Here is an 18,566-nt window from a genome sequence, read left to right as displayed (position 1 = left end):
TCGGCCACGCGATGACAACGGAGGTAAAGCAGATCAAAGTTTGTCTTATGACAATCGATTAAAGTGGATGATCTGCAATTTGGCGTGTCCGTTCCAATCACGATTATAGCCTGAGCATTGCGCGGTCTTAGTAATCCCTCAACTGCTACGACATATTTCGAAAAAAAAAAATTGGCCGCATGTCTGCTTGCTTCGTTGCAAATGACGTCGAAAGACGACAGTCTTCTTCCGCCCCTGATACGTAACACCCTGTCTTCTCCCCCCTCCCAGCCCTCACGCTCTTCCCCTCCCCTCTCACTCCTCCCATGATTGATGCAATGGAGGTTTTGCTGAATTCAATTCAAATTTCCCGCGTTCGCCCTGCTCTCCACTTATTCCACTTACTTGTCCGCATATACAGTTACCAGCATTCGCTAATCCGCGCTGCAGTCTTGCTTTGAATGTTCCTAAACATGACGCTGCAGTGTCTGGCGCCGGGCTCAGCTGCTCCGCCGATACGAGGCAGACGCTATAACCCTCGCCGCCCTACATTCTTGGCCTCTGTGATTGGGCAGCGTGTACGGTTGCCGCACCATGCCCGACACTGACAGAAAGACCGACGGACGGAGAGAGAGAGAGAGAGAGCATTATTTTGAAAGCGTAGGCATTCTAGGGCTACTTCCCTCGAAAATCTGTCCGTACGTCTGTCTGTAACACATGACATCGATGCGCTTCGTAGGTATATACGTGGGGTCTTAGGGACGTGTGTATGAGGATGCCTTGTGACTACGTATGACTGCGGAGATTTATGATTGTGGCTATATAAGTGAGTGGTGAAGATGATTTGGGATTTTAGTGGCGCATCAGCCGTGCTGGCTATGATGCTCCAAGCACAATAAGTGAGTGGTGCAAAGGTATTGAGAGTAATTAAGGTTAATAAAATAATGGTACGTAAGAATAATTACGACGAAATAATTGAGCCCGAATAAGATCCCTTAAGACTAATTAAGGGGAAGAAAGCTGACGGAGATCAATAATTTATAATTAACTAATTAGTAAAATCCGAACGATTTTTGACAATTTTAATGGTTCGTGTAGAGCCATCGTGCGATGGGAGGATTGACCTGCTGCGTTACTGGGTGCTACAACAACCACAAAACGGACAAAGGCTTCGGATTCTACGTGTTTTCTAAAGAGCGAAAGCTTCGAGAGACGTGGATCCAACGGATTAATAGGTGGTACTTCTAATACACAGCGCGAGAAGAAACACGGGGACGAATAGCGGCCGCATTTCGATGGGGGCAAAATGCGAAAACACCCGTGTACTTAGATTTCCCGTAATTTATAGATTATTTGTCGATTATCGATTAGCTACTCATTGGTTATCGATTGGCTATCGCAGGGTATTGGCCACGTATTTGGGCTAGCCTAAGCCCTACCAAGTCACCCCCATTTAGCCCAATTTATTGATTATTGATCGATAATTGATTAGCTATTGATTAGCTATCGATTGGCTATCGCAAGGTATTGGCCACGTATTTGGGCTAGGCTAAAACTACCAAGTCGTCCCCAGCATTTCCCGAAATTTATTGATAATTGATCGATTAGCTATTGATTGGCTATCGATTAGCTATCGCAAGGTATTGGCCACGTATTTGGGCTAGGCTAAGAAGCACGGGCCTGATTTTTCGGCCCGAGCCGGGCCCGCTTTAAGAGGCCCGAGCCCAGCCCGGGTCCGTAATACAAAGCCCGAGCCCGGCCCGGGCCCGGGCGTACATGACCCCCCGACCGGGCCGACCGCCCCGACCCGGGCCCGGCCCGGGCCCGGGCGGTAATTACTAAGCTTAGCTAGGGCCCGCGTGTGCATGACCAGGCCCGGCCTGTAAGAAAAAAAAATTTTTTTTTTTACTTACAGATTGTACCGTATCTGTCAGCCTCACCTTCTCTAGGTTTAAGCAGCTGCAGTATATAAGCAATAAAAGGCCGACATCTTTGTTTCTCCCACGGGAACATCAGTAATCCGGCCCATTGCCTGTGCTACTATTTTTCTGGTGGTGCACATGCACTTACCTTGATTTGTACGATATGGTGCTATGATGTTATTTAGCATGCAAACATACCGGGTGTTTCATGTTAGCTGAACCAAATTTTTAAAGATTGCCTGTGGCAGATAGCACAGTTATAATCCTTGATCTAAACTACTCGATGAGGCGGCCATTACTTCCACGAGAAATCAAAACGCCTACTTGAAGAATTAACATAATTACGCTAATTAGTGTTTTAATTAATGATTTCATGGCACATCTCTCAATCTACGAATTATAGCCGCCGAGTTCGCAAGGCGTATCCACTTGGAACGAATTCTCAGGACTAAACCAGTTTCGAGATAATAATTTTTAAAGTGTCCGACAACATAGCATGAAACTGAATTTTACAAGATCAACATTTGCTCAGAAAACGAAACAGGATTTACAATATATACTCAGAACCACACACAAAGGCTGCATAATAATCACATCAGATACATTACAAGCGACCAAAGTGTCAGCTGAGTTCTTTCTTACTGAAATTACCGCCATTTTTGTATCTGTTCAAAGTGAATGGTAGGTAATGTATTAACGACTGATGCTTATAGAGAGTTCTGAAGTATGGAATTGATCATATCTCAGGATTTCTTGTGTTCGTATTAATGCGACGACGCTCTAAGGAGGCTAATTGTTTTATGTAGTTCCAAGCTAATTCTGACATGGACGGCCTAATGGATGGTCAAAACGCCTAATTGAATATTTAACGTAATTACGCAAATTAACTTTTTAATTAATTATTTTACGGCACATCTTTCAATCTGCGAATTCTAGCCGCCGAGTTCGCAAGGCGTATCCACTTGGAACGACTTCTCAGGAATGAACCAGTTTCGAGATATTAATTTTCAAAGTGTCTGACGAAATGCATGGGCGTTCCAGTTAACTTTTTGAGGAAAACGCTGTTTTATGCATTGAAGCACAAAAGTAACTGGCCTTAGCGCTAAAATAATGCCATAGTATCGACACTGGTAATAGTGTGATCGCAAAAGCGGTAACATGGAAATGGTTTCAGGAGTGGTTCTTTGTACAATTTATTTTTACTTACGCTGAAACAGTGTTCGTTTTTGCGGAAAAGAAAAAAAAATTTCGTAGCTTGCACTGGCAACGCAATGCTAAAAAGACAGCGGAGATGATGGGCACCCTGGCTTATTGGCTAGGCTAAGCACTACCAAGTCATCCCCAGCATTTTCGGGAATTTATTGATTATTGATCGATTATCGACTAGCTATTGATTGGCTATCAATTGCCTATCAATAGGCAATTAGTCCCCACCATTCTCAGCTAGACTTATCCAGGCTCAGCTTCGCTAGTTCACAGGTGTATGTGCCATTGCGCTTGGACCGTTTCTGCACTGCTGCCAGGATCGGCCCACATTTTTAGATTCAGCGGAGACGTTAGGCCCGGCTGAAACAGCTCCGCTGTTAAAAATGACAACTTCATCTGTTTTACTATTTTCTTTGATAAGATATAGTCATCTGATAAGATATACAGTCAAGAGAGTGGTGTGGATCTGAGAACGAACGGGGATAACCGATATTCTAGTTGACATTAAGCGGAAAAAAATGGAGCTGGGCATGCTATGTAATGCGTAGGATGGATAACCGATGGACCATTAGAGCTACAGAATGGATTCCAAGAGAAGGGAAGCGCAGTCCGGGATGGCAGAAAACTAGGTGGGGTGATGAAGTTAGGAGATTCGCAGGCGCAAATTGGAATCAGGTAGCGCAAGACAGGGTTAATTGGAGATCGCAGGGAGAGGTCTTTGTCCTGCAGTGGACATAAATATAGGCTGATGATGATGATGACAGTCATCTTGCACGTGTCACTTCAACTTGGCACAGCATGCATTGAACCATGCAATGCATAACGGTCGCGTGTGCTCGAAGGCCTACTTAGGCCCTTCAATGAGCGGGCCCGAGTCTGGCCCGGGCCCGTGGCTTCAAGCCCGAGTCCGGCCCGGGCCCGCGGCCTCAAGCCCGAGCCCGGCTCGGGCCCGCGGCTTTAAGCCCGGGCCCGGCCCGAGCCCGCCGACAAACGCTTCGGACGGCCCGGCCCGGGCCCGTGCAGTGCTCTACTAAGAACTACCATGTCATCCCTAGCATTTCCCCGGAATTTATTGATTATTGATCGGTTATCGATTAGCTAATGATTGGCTATCGCAAGGTATTGGCCACGTATTTGGGCTAGGCTAAAAACTACCAAGTCATCCCCAGCATTTCCCGAATTTTATTGATTATTGATTGATTATCGATTAGCTATTGATTGGCTATCGACGACTTGGCGATGTTTGGCTATCGGCGTTTTTATGTTAAAAACGCCGCCTAGCTTACCTAAGAACTTCTAGATACCGCTGTTACCGAAGTCTGCAAGTCGAAACCCATGTAGGTAAGCATCATTAGGGCACGAAAGTTTCGGCGCCGCATTTCCAACCTGTCTCCAACAGGTATACAAATCCTATTATGTCCGTCGCTAAGGAAACATAACGTTGCAGTCACCGAGATGCACGTGTGCAAAAATAGTAATGCAACACGACCGCGTACATCAGCATGTACTACATACAAAGCTCGACCAAATACGATACTCAACGCGTAATCAGCGGGTAAATACCGAAATGAAAGAGCAGCAGGCACTTTTCAACGTTCGCCTCGCATGCTGCAATGAACAGCCGATGTAACTTCTTAAAATACATGAAAATTGTTTCTCGGTGGTCTATTATCGGTCTATTAGCATATTCATGTGTAATTAAATGAAATTGGTAAGACTTGTTCCTACTTCAGATTAATTAGGATTACAAAAAGTCGCAGTGTCGCCTGAAAGGCGAAGCATCGATTGCGATATCAAATTAGTATACAGCTATACGAAGCCAGGATAGTAGTTTTATCGGCCGTATAAGGTTGTAAATATTCGCTTACTAAGCTAAATAAACAAGCACGGTGTCACGCGCGCACAGGTAAACATGAACACATCTCGCTCGATGACCGTGGAAACTCGTCAAAACGCTGGACTGAGAAATCGCGCCAGCGGCAGTGAGCAAATTGACCTTCGCGCTGGCTCTCGCTTCAACGCGAACTAAACGTCGAAAGCACAGCGTATACACGTAGCTACCGGCACTCGGCGCATGCACTTTGTACTTATCGCAGATCGCTTTTAAGATGAGGCCCTCGCGGGCGCACACTTCGGCCACATCGCAGATCGCTTTCAAGATTCGGCGCCCGCGCGGCAGCTCCGTGAGCAGCAGCCGCAAGAGCAGAACGCATCCCCCCCACCGTCTCCGTCGCCTCCTCCCCGTGCCTCGCGCGCGAATGAAGACCGCGCGCTTCCGGCCGCCTTCCTCACTCGCGTGCCGCGATATGAAGCTGCTGTTATCGGCTCAGCCTCGCACGCTTTCACTCGCACACACAGCGTACGGTGCGCGGCGACGGTTTTATCGCCGTTGGACTTCATACGGAACCTCACGGCGACGATGACGGCGACGGCGAAAATGCGTTTGGAGTGTCCATATAATTGCTATCGCAATAACAATTGCGCCAAATAATATTAATCCCGACTACTTAGGTTCACCAATTAGATGATTACAATACTTGCAGCACATTTCCCTATCCTTGACACAGTGAGCCGGGGTGCGTAACCAGCCTACTCAATCAATCATTCGTTGTATGAGGGCAAGTTGAGAGACTGGAAATAATGCTTACGCATTTCTGACAAGTCTCACTAGTTAGTCAGCTTCTGTAGAAATTGTCCCCTTGATTTTTCCAACTGGCGGCTGCCGGCGCGTGTGTTTTCAAAGGGCAGCTGCAAAGACTCGCGTTTGAAAGTACGAGCACTTGGCCTTTCTTTGTGGCGCAAAATTCACCGCGAACACAAAACCTGTGCTAATGAAAAACATTCATATGGGTGATTTGCATAAATGATATATGCTGCTTGAGAAGTTTGTTAGTGACACACTAAGAAAAGTTTATTTCAAGTAAAATGAATTGACGATTTGGCTGACACACCGAAAAATAACCGTGTGTCAGTTGTAAGCTGAATTTTGTAGAGGTGGATATGTCGGCATCGTGGGCTAACGGTAACAAATATGTTTTTTATTGACCCAGATGCTCGCCAACTTCTTATTGCGGCAGCAATTTTATGTACACTCCAATCGGATTTCTGCCGTCGTCGTCCCCGTGATGTTTCGTATAAAGTCCAAAGGCGATGAAATCGTCGCCGCGCGCCGTATGCTGTATGTGCGAGTGAAAGCGCGCGAGGGACGCACGCTTTCACGGGGAGCGAACGCACGGCGGAGAGCAAACGCGACTTCTTCCGTCGCGAGAAAGGCCGTGGGGGGACGGGAGGGAGGGAGTGGAGGCGACGTTTAGCTGCGGCACCAAATGCCTATATATATATATATATATATATATATATATATATATATATATATATAAAACGTTACGAGGCGAGAAGGTGGTAAAGCCTTCCGACGCTGCTCGACGAGAGCTCCCGGTCTCGAGCCCCCTCCAAAGTCTTCCGCGGGGGGGCAGCGATGCCGAAGCCCCCCCCCCCCCCCCCCTCCCGCTCCTAAAATGTCACTACCAGGATCCTGTTACCCAAACCGTTTATGGTTTCTTTTGAGTTGCCTCTACATTTCCCCTTAAAATGTTATTGTGACTAAAAGCAAACTGCACCATTGTTGACGCGGACGTGCACTGCCTTTATTCATACTTTCGCTTTCTTTCTGAAAATCCTGGAAATAGGAAAACAAGCGCATTAGAAGCACCAACGGCGCCTCCCTCATCCGTATTTTTTCGCTTCGACATGTTATTTTAATTTCCAGTCTGAACATCATGCACATTATATTTCAATGTGTACACATTGACAAAATTTTATATATTGAAAGAGAAAGAGGTAGCCAACTAACAATTATTTCTAATGATATGGATAACCTATGTCTAGAGAATCAATATGTTGCTGTATGTTCAACTCGCTACAGATTGCTTTGCACACTTTTTTATTGCGATAGCAATTATATGGACACTCCAAAGCAGATTTCTGCCGTCGGCGTCGCCGTCACGGTCGCCGTGAGGTTCCTGCGAAACCTTTTGCGGGAAATGACCAAGCTAAAAAAATTGCGTTGGCCCTACCGGTCTCATCGACCACAACCAAGAGGCCCTTTTCTTGCCTTCGGCGACTGAAAATGTACTTGCGGTCGACGACTGGACAAGCACGTTTGAACCATCTGGCATTTTTTTCACGCCCACAAAGAACTCTACCGCAAAATCAATTTGAGTAAGATTGCCGACGAGTTTATTTCCAGGTCAAGTGCCCGAGCGAACACTTTTTCAATGATGGTGAAATCATTACATCAGACAACAAACTGATGTCTTTAATAGGAGATAGAAAGGCACCAACTTACAAGTCAAAGCAAACCACCTGGCTTAGAAAACAACGCAAAAAGTTATACAAAGGAACGAAAATGGGGTCCATAACAGCGCAAGCAGACTGAGGGCATTTGGGTAAGAAAAGACGCGTGGTTGCGCTATATGTAAAACTCCCTAGTCTATCTGTGCATTTTCCTTATTAATTTTTATTCGTCGTATGCTACATTTGCCTTCAATAACACAATCCACGTTGTTCCTATAAGTTGCTATCGAGGCCTTTCGCGCTTTTGAGATATCGCTGTCTTATTTATTTATTTGTTATGTAGCGAGGAGAGACGCTAGGCGCTCCGAAATCTGCGCATCCTTTCACGCCGATCCACAGTGCGCACATGCGGGAGTTTTCAAAACCTACCAGCGCCTTCGACAGCGCTATACTGTATACTGGCGAGGAATGTACAAGTACGTTCAACAGTTCGTTCGCTCCTGCCCCGACTGTCAGCGCCGGAAATCTTCACCCCAGCTCTCGCCGGCGGGTCTGCAGCCTCTACCTTGCCCTACCCGGCCGTTTGGACGCGTTGGAATTGATATGTATGGGCCACTACCCTTAACGTCGGCTGGTAACCGCTGGGCCATTGTGGCAGTAGATCACCTCACACGATACGCCGAAACCGCCGCTATCCCAGCAGCTACAGCGCGCGATGTTGCCTCATTCCTGCTTCGCCGATTCATCCTGCGGCATGGTCCACCCCAGGAATTGCTCCGTGATCGCGGACGTGTCTTCCTGTCGGAAGTGGTTGAAGCCATTCTTAAAGAGTGTCACGTTATTCATCGCACAACTACGACGCACCACCCCCAAACCAATGGCCTCACAGAACGCTTCAACCGCACGCTCGGCGACATGCTTTCCATGTACGTCGCCTCCGACCACACGAACTGGGACGCCATTCTGCCCTTCGTCACCTACGCGTACAACACCGCTACTCAGAGCACCACTGGCTTTTCGCCCTTTTTCTTACTACACGGTCGGCACCCGTCGCACACCATCGACACAATTTTACCTTACCGGCCGGATGCATCCGAGGGCTCGCCTATTTCTGCCACAGCAAGGCATGCTGAAGAATGCCGTGACCTCGCACGTGCGTTTACTTCCAACGACCAAGAGCGCTAGAAGAGCACTCGCGGCGACTCCACTTCCATCGGTCACCTTGCTTCCTGGCGCGCTTGTGTGGCTCTCTGTCCCGTTCACCGCCCCTGGCCTCTCATCGAAACTACTCCCGAAGTATGAAGGCCCTTACCGCATCGTCGAACGCGCATCTCCCGTGAATTTTGTCATCCAACCAGTTGAACCGTCTTCGGACCAGCGCCGTCGTGGACGAGACATTGTCCACGTCGACCGCCTCAAGCCATACTACAATCCTGTCATCCTCACCAGCTGTTAGGTCGCCAGACGGCTCCCAATTATCACCCCCGGGGTAATTGTAGCGAAGAGAGACGCTAGTGGGTCCGGCTCTAGTGGGCCTAGACGCTAGTGGGTCTAGCGCTTTTGCTCGCAATGGCGCTCGTGCTTGAAAGCTGTGTCTCGTTTGACTGTCGACGCTGCGCTGCTCCGATCTCTAATAAACCCTTTACAGTTAATACGTTTATTTATTTGGGCACCTGATAATTTTTACTCTATAATCCTTTGTTCTGTCTCCGGAATTTAAACGAAACCAGTGGCATAAGGCATGCTTTGACATGTAATAAACCTATGGCGTTATGGAATCACATTATACTTGTGCAAATAATTCTAGTCATAAGATGTGTTCAGAAATTGTTATGTATCCTTTAATGTTTCTATGTTGTCTTATCTTCTCAATAACTGACCTTTCGTCAGGAAAAGAGTTCTTGATTGTATATTTTGTATTAAGTCTTTTACAAGGCATCACATTGCTTTTTTATAAATGTGTGCTTGTGCTACTTAATGCACACAAAACACATGTATCTCCTTAACGTGCTTAATTGAATCCGCTTGTCGCATGTCTCAACCAAGAGACGCCAGTCTCTTGGCGGTGCGAGGGGACTCGGGCTGTAAAACTGAATTGTCTCCTACTCTGAGGTCTTGCAAATACTCATAGAAGCTCGTCACTCAAGTGAACAGTCTTTGGAGGTCACACGAAGTTTCCAGTGTAACTGTTATTAAAGGTAATATATATGTTAATAAAGGTATATATATATATATATATATATATATATATATATATATATATGCCTCTATGAGAGATACCAGCAGTCTTAGAGGCATTGCGTAATCAAGGAGTACAAGAGGCAAACATCTACAAGGACTCCACAGCGACCTTGGTTCTCCACAAGAAAAGTAGAAAGTTACCTATCAAGAAATGGGTCAGGCAAGGAGACACAATCTCTCCGCTGCTATTCACTGCATGCCTAGAAGAAGTATTCAAGCTCTTAGACTGGGAAAGCTTAGGAGTGAGGATCAACGGTGAATATCTCAGCAACCTCCGATTTGCTGATGACATTGTCCTATTCAGCAACAATGGAGACGAATTACAGCAAATGATTGAGGACCTTAACCGAGAAAGTGTAAGAGTGGGGTTGAAGATTAATATGCAGAAAACAAAGGTAATTTTCAATAGCCTGGCAAGGGAACAAGAATTCAGGATCGCCAGTCAGCCTCTAGAGTCTGTAAAGGAGTACGTTTATCTAGGTCAATTACTCACAGGGGATCCTGATCACGAGAAAGAAATTTACAGAAGAATAAAATTGGGTTGGAGTGCATACGGCAGGTATTGCCAAATGCTAACTGGGAGCTTACCACTGTCATTGAAAAGAAAAGTGTACAATCATTGCATTCTACCGGTGCTAACATATGGGGCAGGAACTTGGAGGTTAACAAAGAAGCTGGAGAACAAGTTAAGGACCGCACAAAGAGCGATGGAACGAAAAATCTTAGGACTAACGCTAAGAGACAGGAAGAGAGCGGTGTGGATCAGAGAACAAACGGGAATAGCCGATATTCTAGTTGACATTAAGCGGAAGAAATGGAGCTGGGCAGGCCATGTAATGCGTAGGATCGATAACCGGTGGACTATTAGGGTTACAGAGTGGATACCAAGAGAAGGGAAGCGCAGTCGAGGTCGGCAGAAAACCAGATGGGATGATGAAGTTAGGAAATTTGCAGGCGCAAGTTGGAATACGCTAGCGCAAGACAGGGGCAATTGGAGATCACAGGGAGAGGCCTTCGTCCTGCAGTGGACATAAATATAGGCTGCTGCTGATGATGATGGTGATGATGATATATATATATATATATATATATATATATATATATATAAGCTGCAGTGGACATGAATAGGCTGATGATGATGATGATGGGTGAGGTTCGGAAAGCTGGTCAAGCCCCAGCCCCCCCCCCCCCCCCCCCCTTCCCCCGGAAAAATGAAAACTTTCCGCCTATGACGAGTGTCCCGTTCTGATATCGTCTCCGAGCCGCCGCCAGAGGCACCGGCAACAGTCACCAACGCCACGCGCGTTCGGTGCGAACGCGGGCAAAACGCCGCTGGCGTCGACAACAGTTTTGCGCGTTGCTGGTGCTGCTACCTGTCCAAGCTCATACAGCTGATAAAACTACTATATTACACCGTATAGCTCTCTACTGATTTGCTATCGCAATTGATGCATCGCGTTTCGGGTGAAACTGCGACATCTTTACAGCGAAGCTGTTAAAGGGATACGGACACAAAAGTTGGCGGGTGGTTTTTTGTGTCGGAACAAAAGTTGAACTGTTGAAAATGACGAATACAACAAGCTGCTTTGAAAAAAAAAAGAACGAGAAACATCTTTTTTTGCGATTTTCTGTTGCACCTTGCCTCCAAGCGGTCACCGGTAGAAGTTGAAATTTGACGTCATAACACCCACCCGCGCTCGCGCGCGTGGCCAAGGTCGGCCACAGCCGTCGCAGTATTTCCGGGGGTGTCGGTCCCTTGCAGAGTTCCACCCATTTCGGCGATCTTCGCACGTGGTCCGTCTGAAACATTATCCTCGTCGGCGCTCCACGCAAATGGTGCGTCTTACATGAGCCATCCCGCGGTCGTCGCTTGGTATTGACGCGTTCGTCGCGGCGGAAGGAAATGCCCAGACATTGCTGTTATAACAGCATCGTCGGCCGTGACACGCCGTCGCGCACGTTTCCCAGAGACGAGAAGGTGCGTAAACTTTGGATACCTGCCTGTCAGCCATCACGCCCAGCCTGGAGACCTCTACAAAATGACTATATTTGCGCGGACCACTTCCTCGACGATGATTATGTGACCAGCCCGGCTGTGCTTTTCTGAAAAGCCTCGGCATGCCGCTCAAAAGGCAATGCCCAAAGCCTGACGCTGTGTCATCGGTCTTCTCACGAAAACGCAAGGCAGAAATGATCAGCGGCGCGTTTGAAAAGAGGAGGCGAAAAGATGTCGGTACTGTTTTCGTTCACTTGCAGCCTTCTTGAGCAGTGTGTGGACGAGGCTGGGGCGAGATGCCCGAGGCTGTGAACGAAGGCAGTAATGTGTTTAAAAATGTTGGCAAAGCATAGTAAAAAAAAATGTCACAGTTTCGCCCCAAGGGCGAAGCAATGAATGCGATAGCAACACAGCGATGTCATACGAAGTAAGGTGAGCGGCCTTGGTAGCAATATGAATTGTAGTAAACATGAGCTGATTAAGTAAGCAGGTGTGCTGCGACGTAAGTAGACCGACATGAAGAGAGACTCGATGACCACGAGAAGGCGCGTGTGAAACGGTGGTGTTGATGAGAAGCGCTTCCCGTGGGCAGCGCGTGCGAAGGGACACACCTGTAGTGCTGCACTGCCGATCTGGGCAGCATTGCATGTGTAGCGTGCGTTGGAAAATGTGGCCCGACTATTACTAACTGAATGAACAAGTGTGGTGTGAGCGCGCACAAACAAACATGAATAGATCACACTGAATGACTGCAGCCAACGACTGTCAAAACGCTGGCAGCGAGCGCAAGGTACAGTCGGGCGCGATATGAAGGTTATCGCGCGAGCGTCGACCGGCCAAGCGTACCAGGGCCCTAGCGGCACGTTTAGGAAATATAAAAATCAAGATTTCACGCTCTTCTCTCCTTCGTTAGCTGTTCCATGCTGCGACAATCACTCCCATAGCGAACTCACCGCTCTTTCTCTCTATTTTTACCTTCCCAGTTGTTGCGATCAATCATAACTTTGTGGGCTCTTATCTTTCAGGATGATAACAACGTTGGTGGGAAAGTTCTACTAAAGGCGATCCTTGGCTTCGCTTCATTTATTTGATGTGCGATGTTTTACAAAAAATAGGCATTGCGTCATTTCACTGATTTCTACAACCAATGAAATTTCGTAAAGGGTTTACGCTGAAGAGTATAACTGCTGCGATGCTGATGCGACCCCGAATCTCATTTCGCGAGAAAATGGTCCCCGCCTCCGTCCCCGCCTTTGCTTGAAGCCAGTAAAGAAAAAAAAAAAAATCACTGAAAAAGCACTTTCCTCGGGCGGGAGTGACCGCTGCTTAAGGAACAGCAAAAAGAGTGAGGGAGACATGCCTAGTACTTCCCTCTCCTCAAAACTGAATTCTGGGCCTTGGCGCTGTTCTCGCTCTTGGTCGACGCTCGCGCGATCACCTTCATATCGCGCCCGACTGTACGTGCGGTCTATCGCTTCAACGGAAACTCAGCGGCGAATGCACGGCGCATAAAGGTCAGAGCCGTGTGGAGATAAGAGACGCACGGTGCGGTCGAACGAACGACGAGCGCGGTTGTTGGCAGCGTAGAAGTGCCCCTGCCCCCCCCCCCCCCCCCGCTCCCTCCGGCGCTGGCTTCCCGCTTCCTTGCTTGCGCGTGGGAGAGATAAGAGACTGTGCCGACGAGCGACGAGCGCGGTTGTTGGCAGAGAAGTGCCCCCCCCCCCCCCCCCCCCCCTGCTCCCTCCGGCGCTGGCGCGCTTTCCGCTTCTTTGCTTGCGCGTGGGAGATTGAGTGCGTTCGCTCTCCGTGATAGCGCGCGTCCCCGCACGCTTCCGCTTGGGCATACGGCGCGCGGCGAAGATTTTATCTATATGGAACCTCACGGCGATGGCGATGGCGGCGGCGACGCCGACGGCAGAAATCCGGTTGAAGTGTCCATATAATTGCTATCGCAATAAAATACAAGGGCTCCCAAAGTATTCGTTTTTTTAAATGCGAAGCACTTCTTGCCGGCGGCTCTGTCCGTCCCTCCCGCGTCCCACACCCCCACAGCGCATGCGCGTCCCCTCCCCCTCGCTCTCCTCTCATACGCTCCCCTTTTCTCTCCTCTAGGAATCCTGTATAGAGCGGCGCCCGCGTGCCACACCCCCACAGCGCTTGCGCGTCCCCTCCCCCCTCTCTCCTCTTCTATGCCCCTCCTTTCTCTCCTCTAGGAATCCGGAGCGGCGCGCATGACAGGTGGTGCGACAGCTGCATACTCCGCTGGGGGCGCCGCGGTAGTTCCGCGGTATGAACATGACGGAGCGCGCGCGCCTCATTCTCTCTCCTGTGCAGCGTCGCGATGAGCGCTCGGCCGGGCCGCTGCCGCGAAACCATCTCCTGCTCAAGCTACCTAACCATCTCCCCGCTGATTCGCATCCACGCATGGTTCCTTTTAGCGGGAGATGGAGTAATTTTTTTCTTTAACAGAGGAGCTGTTTAATCCGAGCGTTAGTCCGTAACGTGCGAACAGAAAATATGGGCCGATCATCGCGGTAGTGCAGAAAAGGGTCCAAGCGCAATGGCACATACCCGTGTGAACTAGCGAAGCTGAGCCTGACAAAGCCTAGCTATGTATGGTTGGGACTACTTAAGCAGTCAGTCATCAATAGCCAATCGATAGCCAATGAATAGCTAATTGATGATCTATCAATAATCAATAAATTCCGAAAAATGTTGGGGATGACTTCTTAGTGCTTAGCCTAGCCCAAATAAGTGGCCAATACCTTGCGATAACCAATCGATAGCCAATCAATAGCTAATTGGTAATCGATCAATAATCAATAAATTCCGGAAAAGGCTGGAGATGACTTGGTAAGGCTTAGCATAGCCCAAATACGTGGCCAGTGCCTTGCTATAGCCAATCAATAGCTCATGGATAATCGATCAATAATAAATAAATCCCGGAAAATGCTGGGAGTGACTTGGTATAGTGCTTACCCTAGCAAGCCAGGACTAGCTAGGTGCCCATCAGCTCCGCTGTCTCTTTAGCATTGCGCCTTCAGTGCAAGCTACGCAATTTTTTTTTTCTTAGAGTGTTCAAGCAAGCCCGCTTTGGTCACCTATGGCGTAGCCAACGATGCTATTAGAGAAGCTTTCAGAGGCGTTTCAAAAGAAAACAAACAGTGCTTCGCGGCAATATTCTTATTTTCATCGCATCCTTCCCTCAGTAGCTTGACACGAGGTATGAAACGCATTTCGAAAACCGCAGCCCTGTTTGGATAAGTTTGTTGAGGTACGAATGAAATCTAGTTTATACCTTGTGAGCTTTTGTTATTTTTTGTCAGCAACTAAAGCTTCGCCACAACACAGTGTCATGTCTCTGCAAAGGATCTGTGACAGCGCACAGCGACGTTACATGCAGCTGTAGCATGCTTATCGGCACTAATTATCTTGCACTATGGCTGGCACTTACCAGAACACTTAATCTAACAGAATATCTCACTTTGCGACGCGCGGAAACTAATGCATACGTTTTCCGCACACGAAAATGCGTCGCCTTCATTGCGACCATGATACCGCGAAACTTTAGAAAAGTCAAGCGTGCCCTCAAACCGAAGCGTGTTTTACTGCGTTCGTCATGCGTACATAATGCAGAAGTGAAAGGAGCATGCACTTAGAAATTTTAAGTGTTAGCGGTCCGCTTGAAGAACAATTCATTGCCACCGCTCCTAGTTTACGGCCGTTCGCCGACATTCACCATCGACGCCGCTTTCTTCAATGCCCCAACTAACACCTTGGCCAGTATACCCCAACAGTTCGTCTCGAGACTTGACGAATGTCGTCAACGTGCTCGCTTCAACACAGAAGTCAGTCAGCTAGATCGCAAGCAACGTTACAACGCGTCGAGACGTCTTCTTTCGTCCTGGAGAGGAAGTGCTCCTTTGGATGCCCATTCGAACACCCGGTTGGTGCGAGAATTTTGAGAAAAAGAAATATTACGGGGTTTTACGTGCCAAAACCGCAATCTGATTATGAGACACGCCGTAGTGGGGGACTCCGGAATAATTTGGACAACCTGGGGTTCTTTAACGTGCACCTGAATCTAAGTACATGGGTGTTTTCGCATTCCGCCCCCATCGAAATGCGGCCGCCGTGGCCGGGATTCGATCCCTTGACCTCGTGCTTAGCAGCCCAACACCATAGCCACTAAGAAGTTTGAATCCCGCTTCCTTGGACCCTTCATTATTAATGAACAAACATCCCCCGTGAACATCCCCCGTTACTCCCGTCGAGGTTTCTTCGGACCATCGTTATCGTGGTTCGGAGATCGTTCACGTTGCGCGTCTCAAGCGATTCGTTCGGCGTTTCCCTCCTGGCTAAGTCGCGGCCTGGCTGGCCGCTTGCGCGCGCGGGGAAATTAGTGTGAGCATTATTCATACGCCTCATATTATCATCTGTACATATACCGTTTTGGGGCCTGGTGGCGGGGCTCTCGCTCGGGATAATGAAGAATAGTCTGACTGCCTAAACCTTGTCGGACAATATATATATATTTATCACGCGCCATTACACTGCTGTGAATGTGGATTACTAGCGAAGCAGTTTAGCACACGACATAGAGGAGACAAAGAATTTAGATAAAAGGTGGTAAGCAATTTTTATTTCTCTTAAGCGGCGACGGCGGTAATCCCGAAGAAAGACACACGAACACAAACTTTTATTTTGATCGGCGGCTGACACTCGCGTGGGAGACTACCGCCCACCTCGGACAACCGGAGGAAAGTAGGCACGCGCGACGGACCGCCACAACGGGAGAGCGGAAGGAAACTAGGCACGCGAGCGCTTGGAACGACGACAAAGGGAGGGCGGTGTGAGCGTACACATGGCCGACGTGGGTCGCACAGCGGCAAATGTTTGAGAAACCCTTATTATCTACCTGAGAGTCTACTGATATTGAAAATGGTGCCTATTAATAACTAATCTACTGAAGATGCATATCCAGGTGATGAGACATACAAGCTTTTGCATAGAATGAAGCGATTGTTGCACCAAATTCAGGAGCTGAGCTTTTGCACACGCAAAACTGTTCACGGACAAGAAAAATGCAGAGAACCCTAGTGATAAACAGCTTGGGTGTAAAAACAAAAAGAAAACAGAAAAAGAAGAGATTCATAAGAATACAGCCGCATGAAACACCTGCATAAATTTGCGAATGCTGTAAAAGAAACACACTGTCGCGTCACTAGCACAAATAAATTGGTGGAAGTGTATCATGAAGCAGAAGTTATCAATCATGTAGCCGAGGAAAGCACGGAAATTACTTTCCGAGACGTGCTAATTGTGTTTTCGCTCACGCCGTATTACACAGCGTTAACGTTTAGTTCAGTGTTGATCGAGGGCTGTCAAACTTTGCATGCGATGCTGCATCGCATCTGCAAGTGTAAAAATATGATGAAAATGCCGGTGTTTGCACACGTCTGATGAAACGCAGTACCAGTTAAAGAATTTTTTTGCACTTTGCAACCGAACGGCAAAAGCGACTCGGTAGGCATCCGATTCCGGACGATGTGCCTTCGCTGCGTTCCGTTTATCGAGAAACGGTTGCAGACTCCGACAAGAGATTTGTACAGCGTCAAAGGAAACCCGAGAAAGATCAAAATAATCACACCAACCGCGGTGGCGTAGCGGCTATGGTGTGGCGCTGCTAAGCACGTGATCGCGGGATCAAATCCTGGCCGCGGTGGCCGAATTTCGATAGGGGCGACATGCAAAGACTGCCGTCCCCCGCGCATTGGGGGCACGTTCAAGATCCCCTGGTGGTGAAAGTTATTCCGGAGTCTCCCTCTGCGGCGTGCCTGATAATCAAATCGGGGTTTTGGCACGTATACAACCTAACAATTAAATTCAAAATAATTGGTTACCTTTCCTAATCTATACTTATTCTGCCTTTGAGGAATACAAAGAAAAAGACAACAGATACGGGGCCGGGGGTGAGAAAAATACGGGGATACAGCGACTGTGTGAGGTCTGGTGCTGGAAAAAAAAGCCTCCCTTTTCACCTTTATTTCAGAGGGCCACAAGGATGGGGCCCATAAAGGCGAACATAAAGGTGAAGGACACAAAGGCGGTGAGCCCAAAGGTGTGGATCACAAAGGTGGGGACCACAAAGGCGGCGACTCGAAGCCACCAAAAACTGGTAAGAATCAATCAATCAATCAATCAATCAATCAACCAATCAATTCATTGCTACCACTCCTTGTTTGACTGAAAGATCACTCTATTTCCACTGTGAACTTACGTCGGCAAACTCACTCATGAGTCTACTCACTCAGGTTCACTCGGGCCCGGAACCACCTTTGAGGTCGAGCCTTAGTAAGCGGAAATGAGTTGGAATGGGGCGTAATTCCTTGAGTTTGGATGAGTCGGTCAGTTCTCATAAGTGTGAGTCTGAATCGGGAGTGACTCGATATGAGTCTAAATGTACGCCGAGAAGCCGCCGGAAAATGACGAGAATCAATGAGTCAATTAGCCAGTGTATTTATACTCCTCCTCGTTTCAGCTTTGATGATCTTTGGATTGATTCGATGGTTGACGATTTAAATTGGCAGACTATCACGAATCGATTGAACTCAGACTCAGAACCACCTTTGCGCCAGACTCTTAGTGAGTCGAAGTGAGTCCTCGTAAATGCGAGTCGGAATCGGGAATGAGCCGAGGGGAATCGAAGTGGGCGTGAGTCAACGAAACTGACTGGCTATGAATCGAAGCTTGTCTGTGTCTGAATGCGTCCAAGTAAACCTAAACCACACGTTATTAAACTTATCTTTAAGTACACGATATCATGGGAGACATAGTCCACATGATACCGAGCGCAGTCCCATGGCTCTAAGTCTTAGTGAATCGGTGACTTCGTGAATGTGAGCGCTGTTGTATACGCAATATCC

General features: G+C 48.0%; 1 protein-coding gene across 1 annotated transcript in view; it reads left to right on the top strand.

The window, feature by feature from the left end:
- The window catches only part of LOC125945633 (uncharacterized), a 42,555-nt gene that overhangs the window by 13,497 nt on the left and 10,492 nt on the right, over positions 1-18,566 (top strand). The window contains exon 5 of the mRNA XM_049667838.1: positions 17,693-17,818. Coding sequence (XP_049523795.1) covers positions 17,693-17,818 — 126 coding nt within the window. The remainder of the gene's footprint in view (positions 1-17,692; positions 17,819-18,566) is intronic.

The sequence above is a fragment of the Dermacentor silvarum genome, chromosome 5 (genome assembly GCF_013339745.2).
Source record: "Dermacentor silvarum isolate Dsil-2018 chromosome 5, BIME_Dsil_1.4, whole genome shotgun sequence".
Classification (NCBI taxonomy): domain Eukaryota; kingdom Metazoa; phylum Arthropoda; class Arachnida; order Ixodida; family Ixodidae; genus Dermacentor; species Dermacentor silvarum.
The sequence above is the reverse complement of the archived record's forward strand: the minus strand, read 5'-3'. Positions and strand labels throughout refer to the sequence as shown.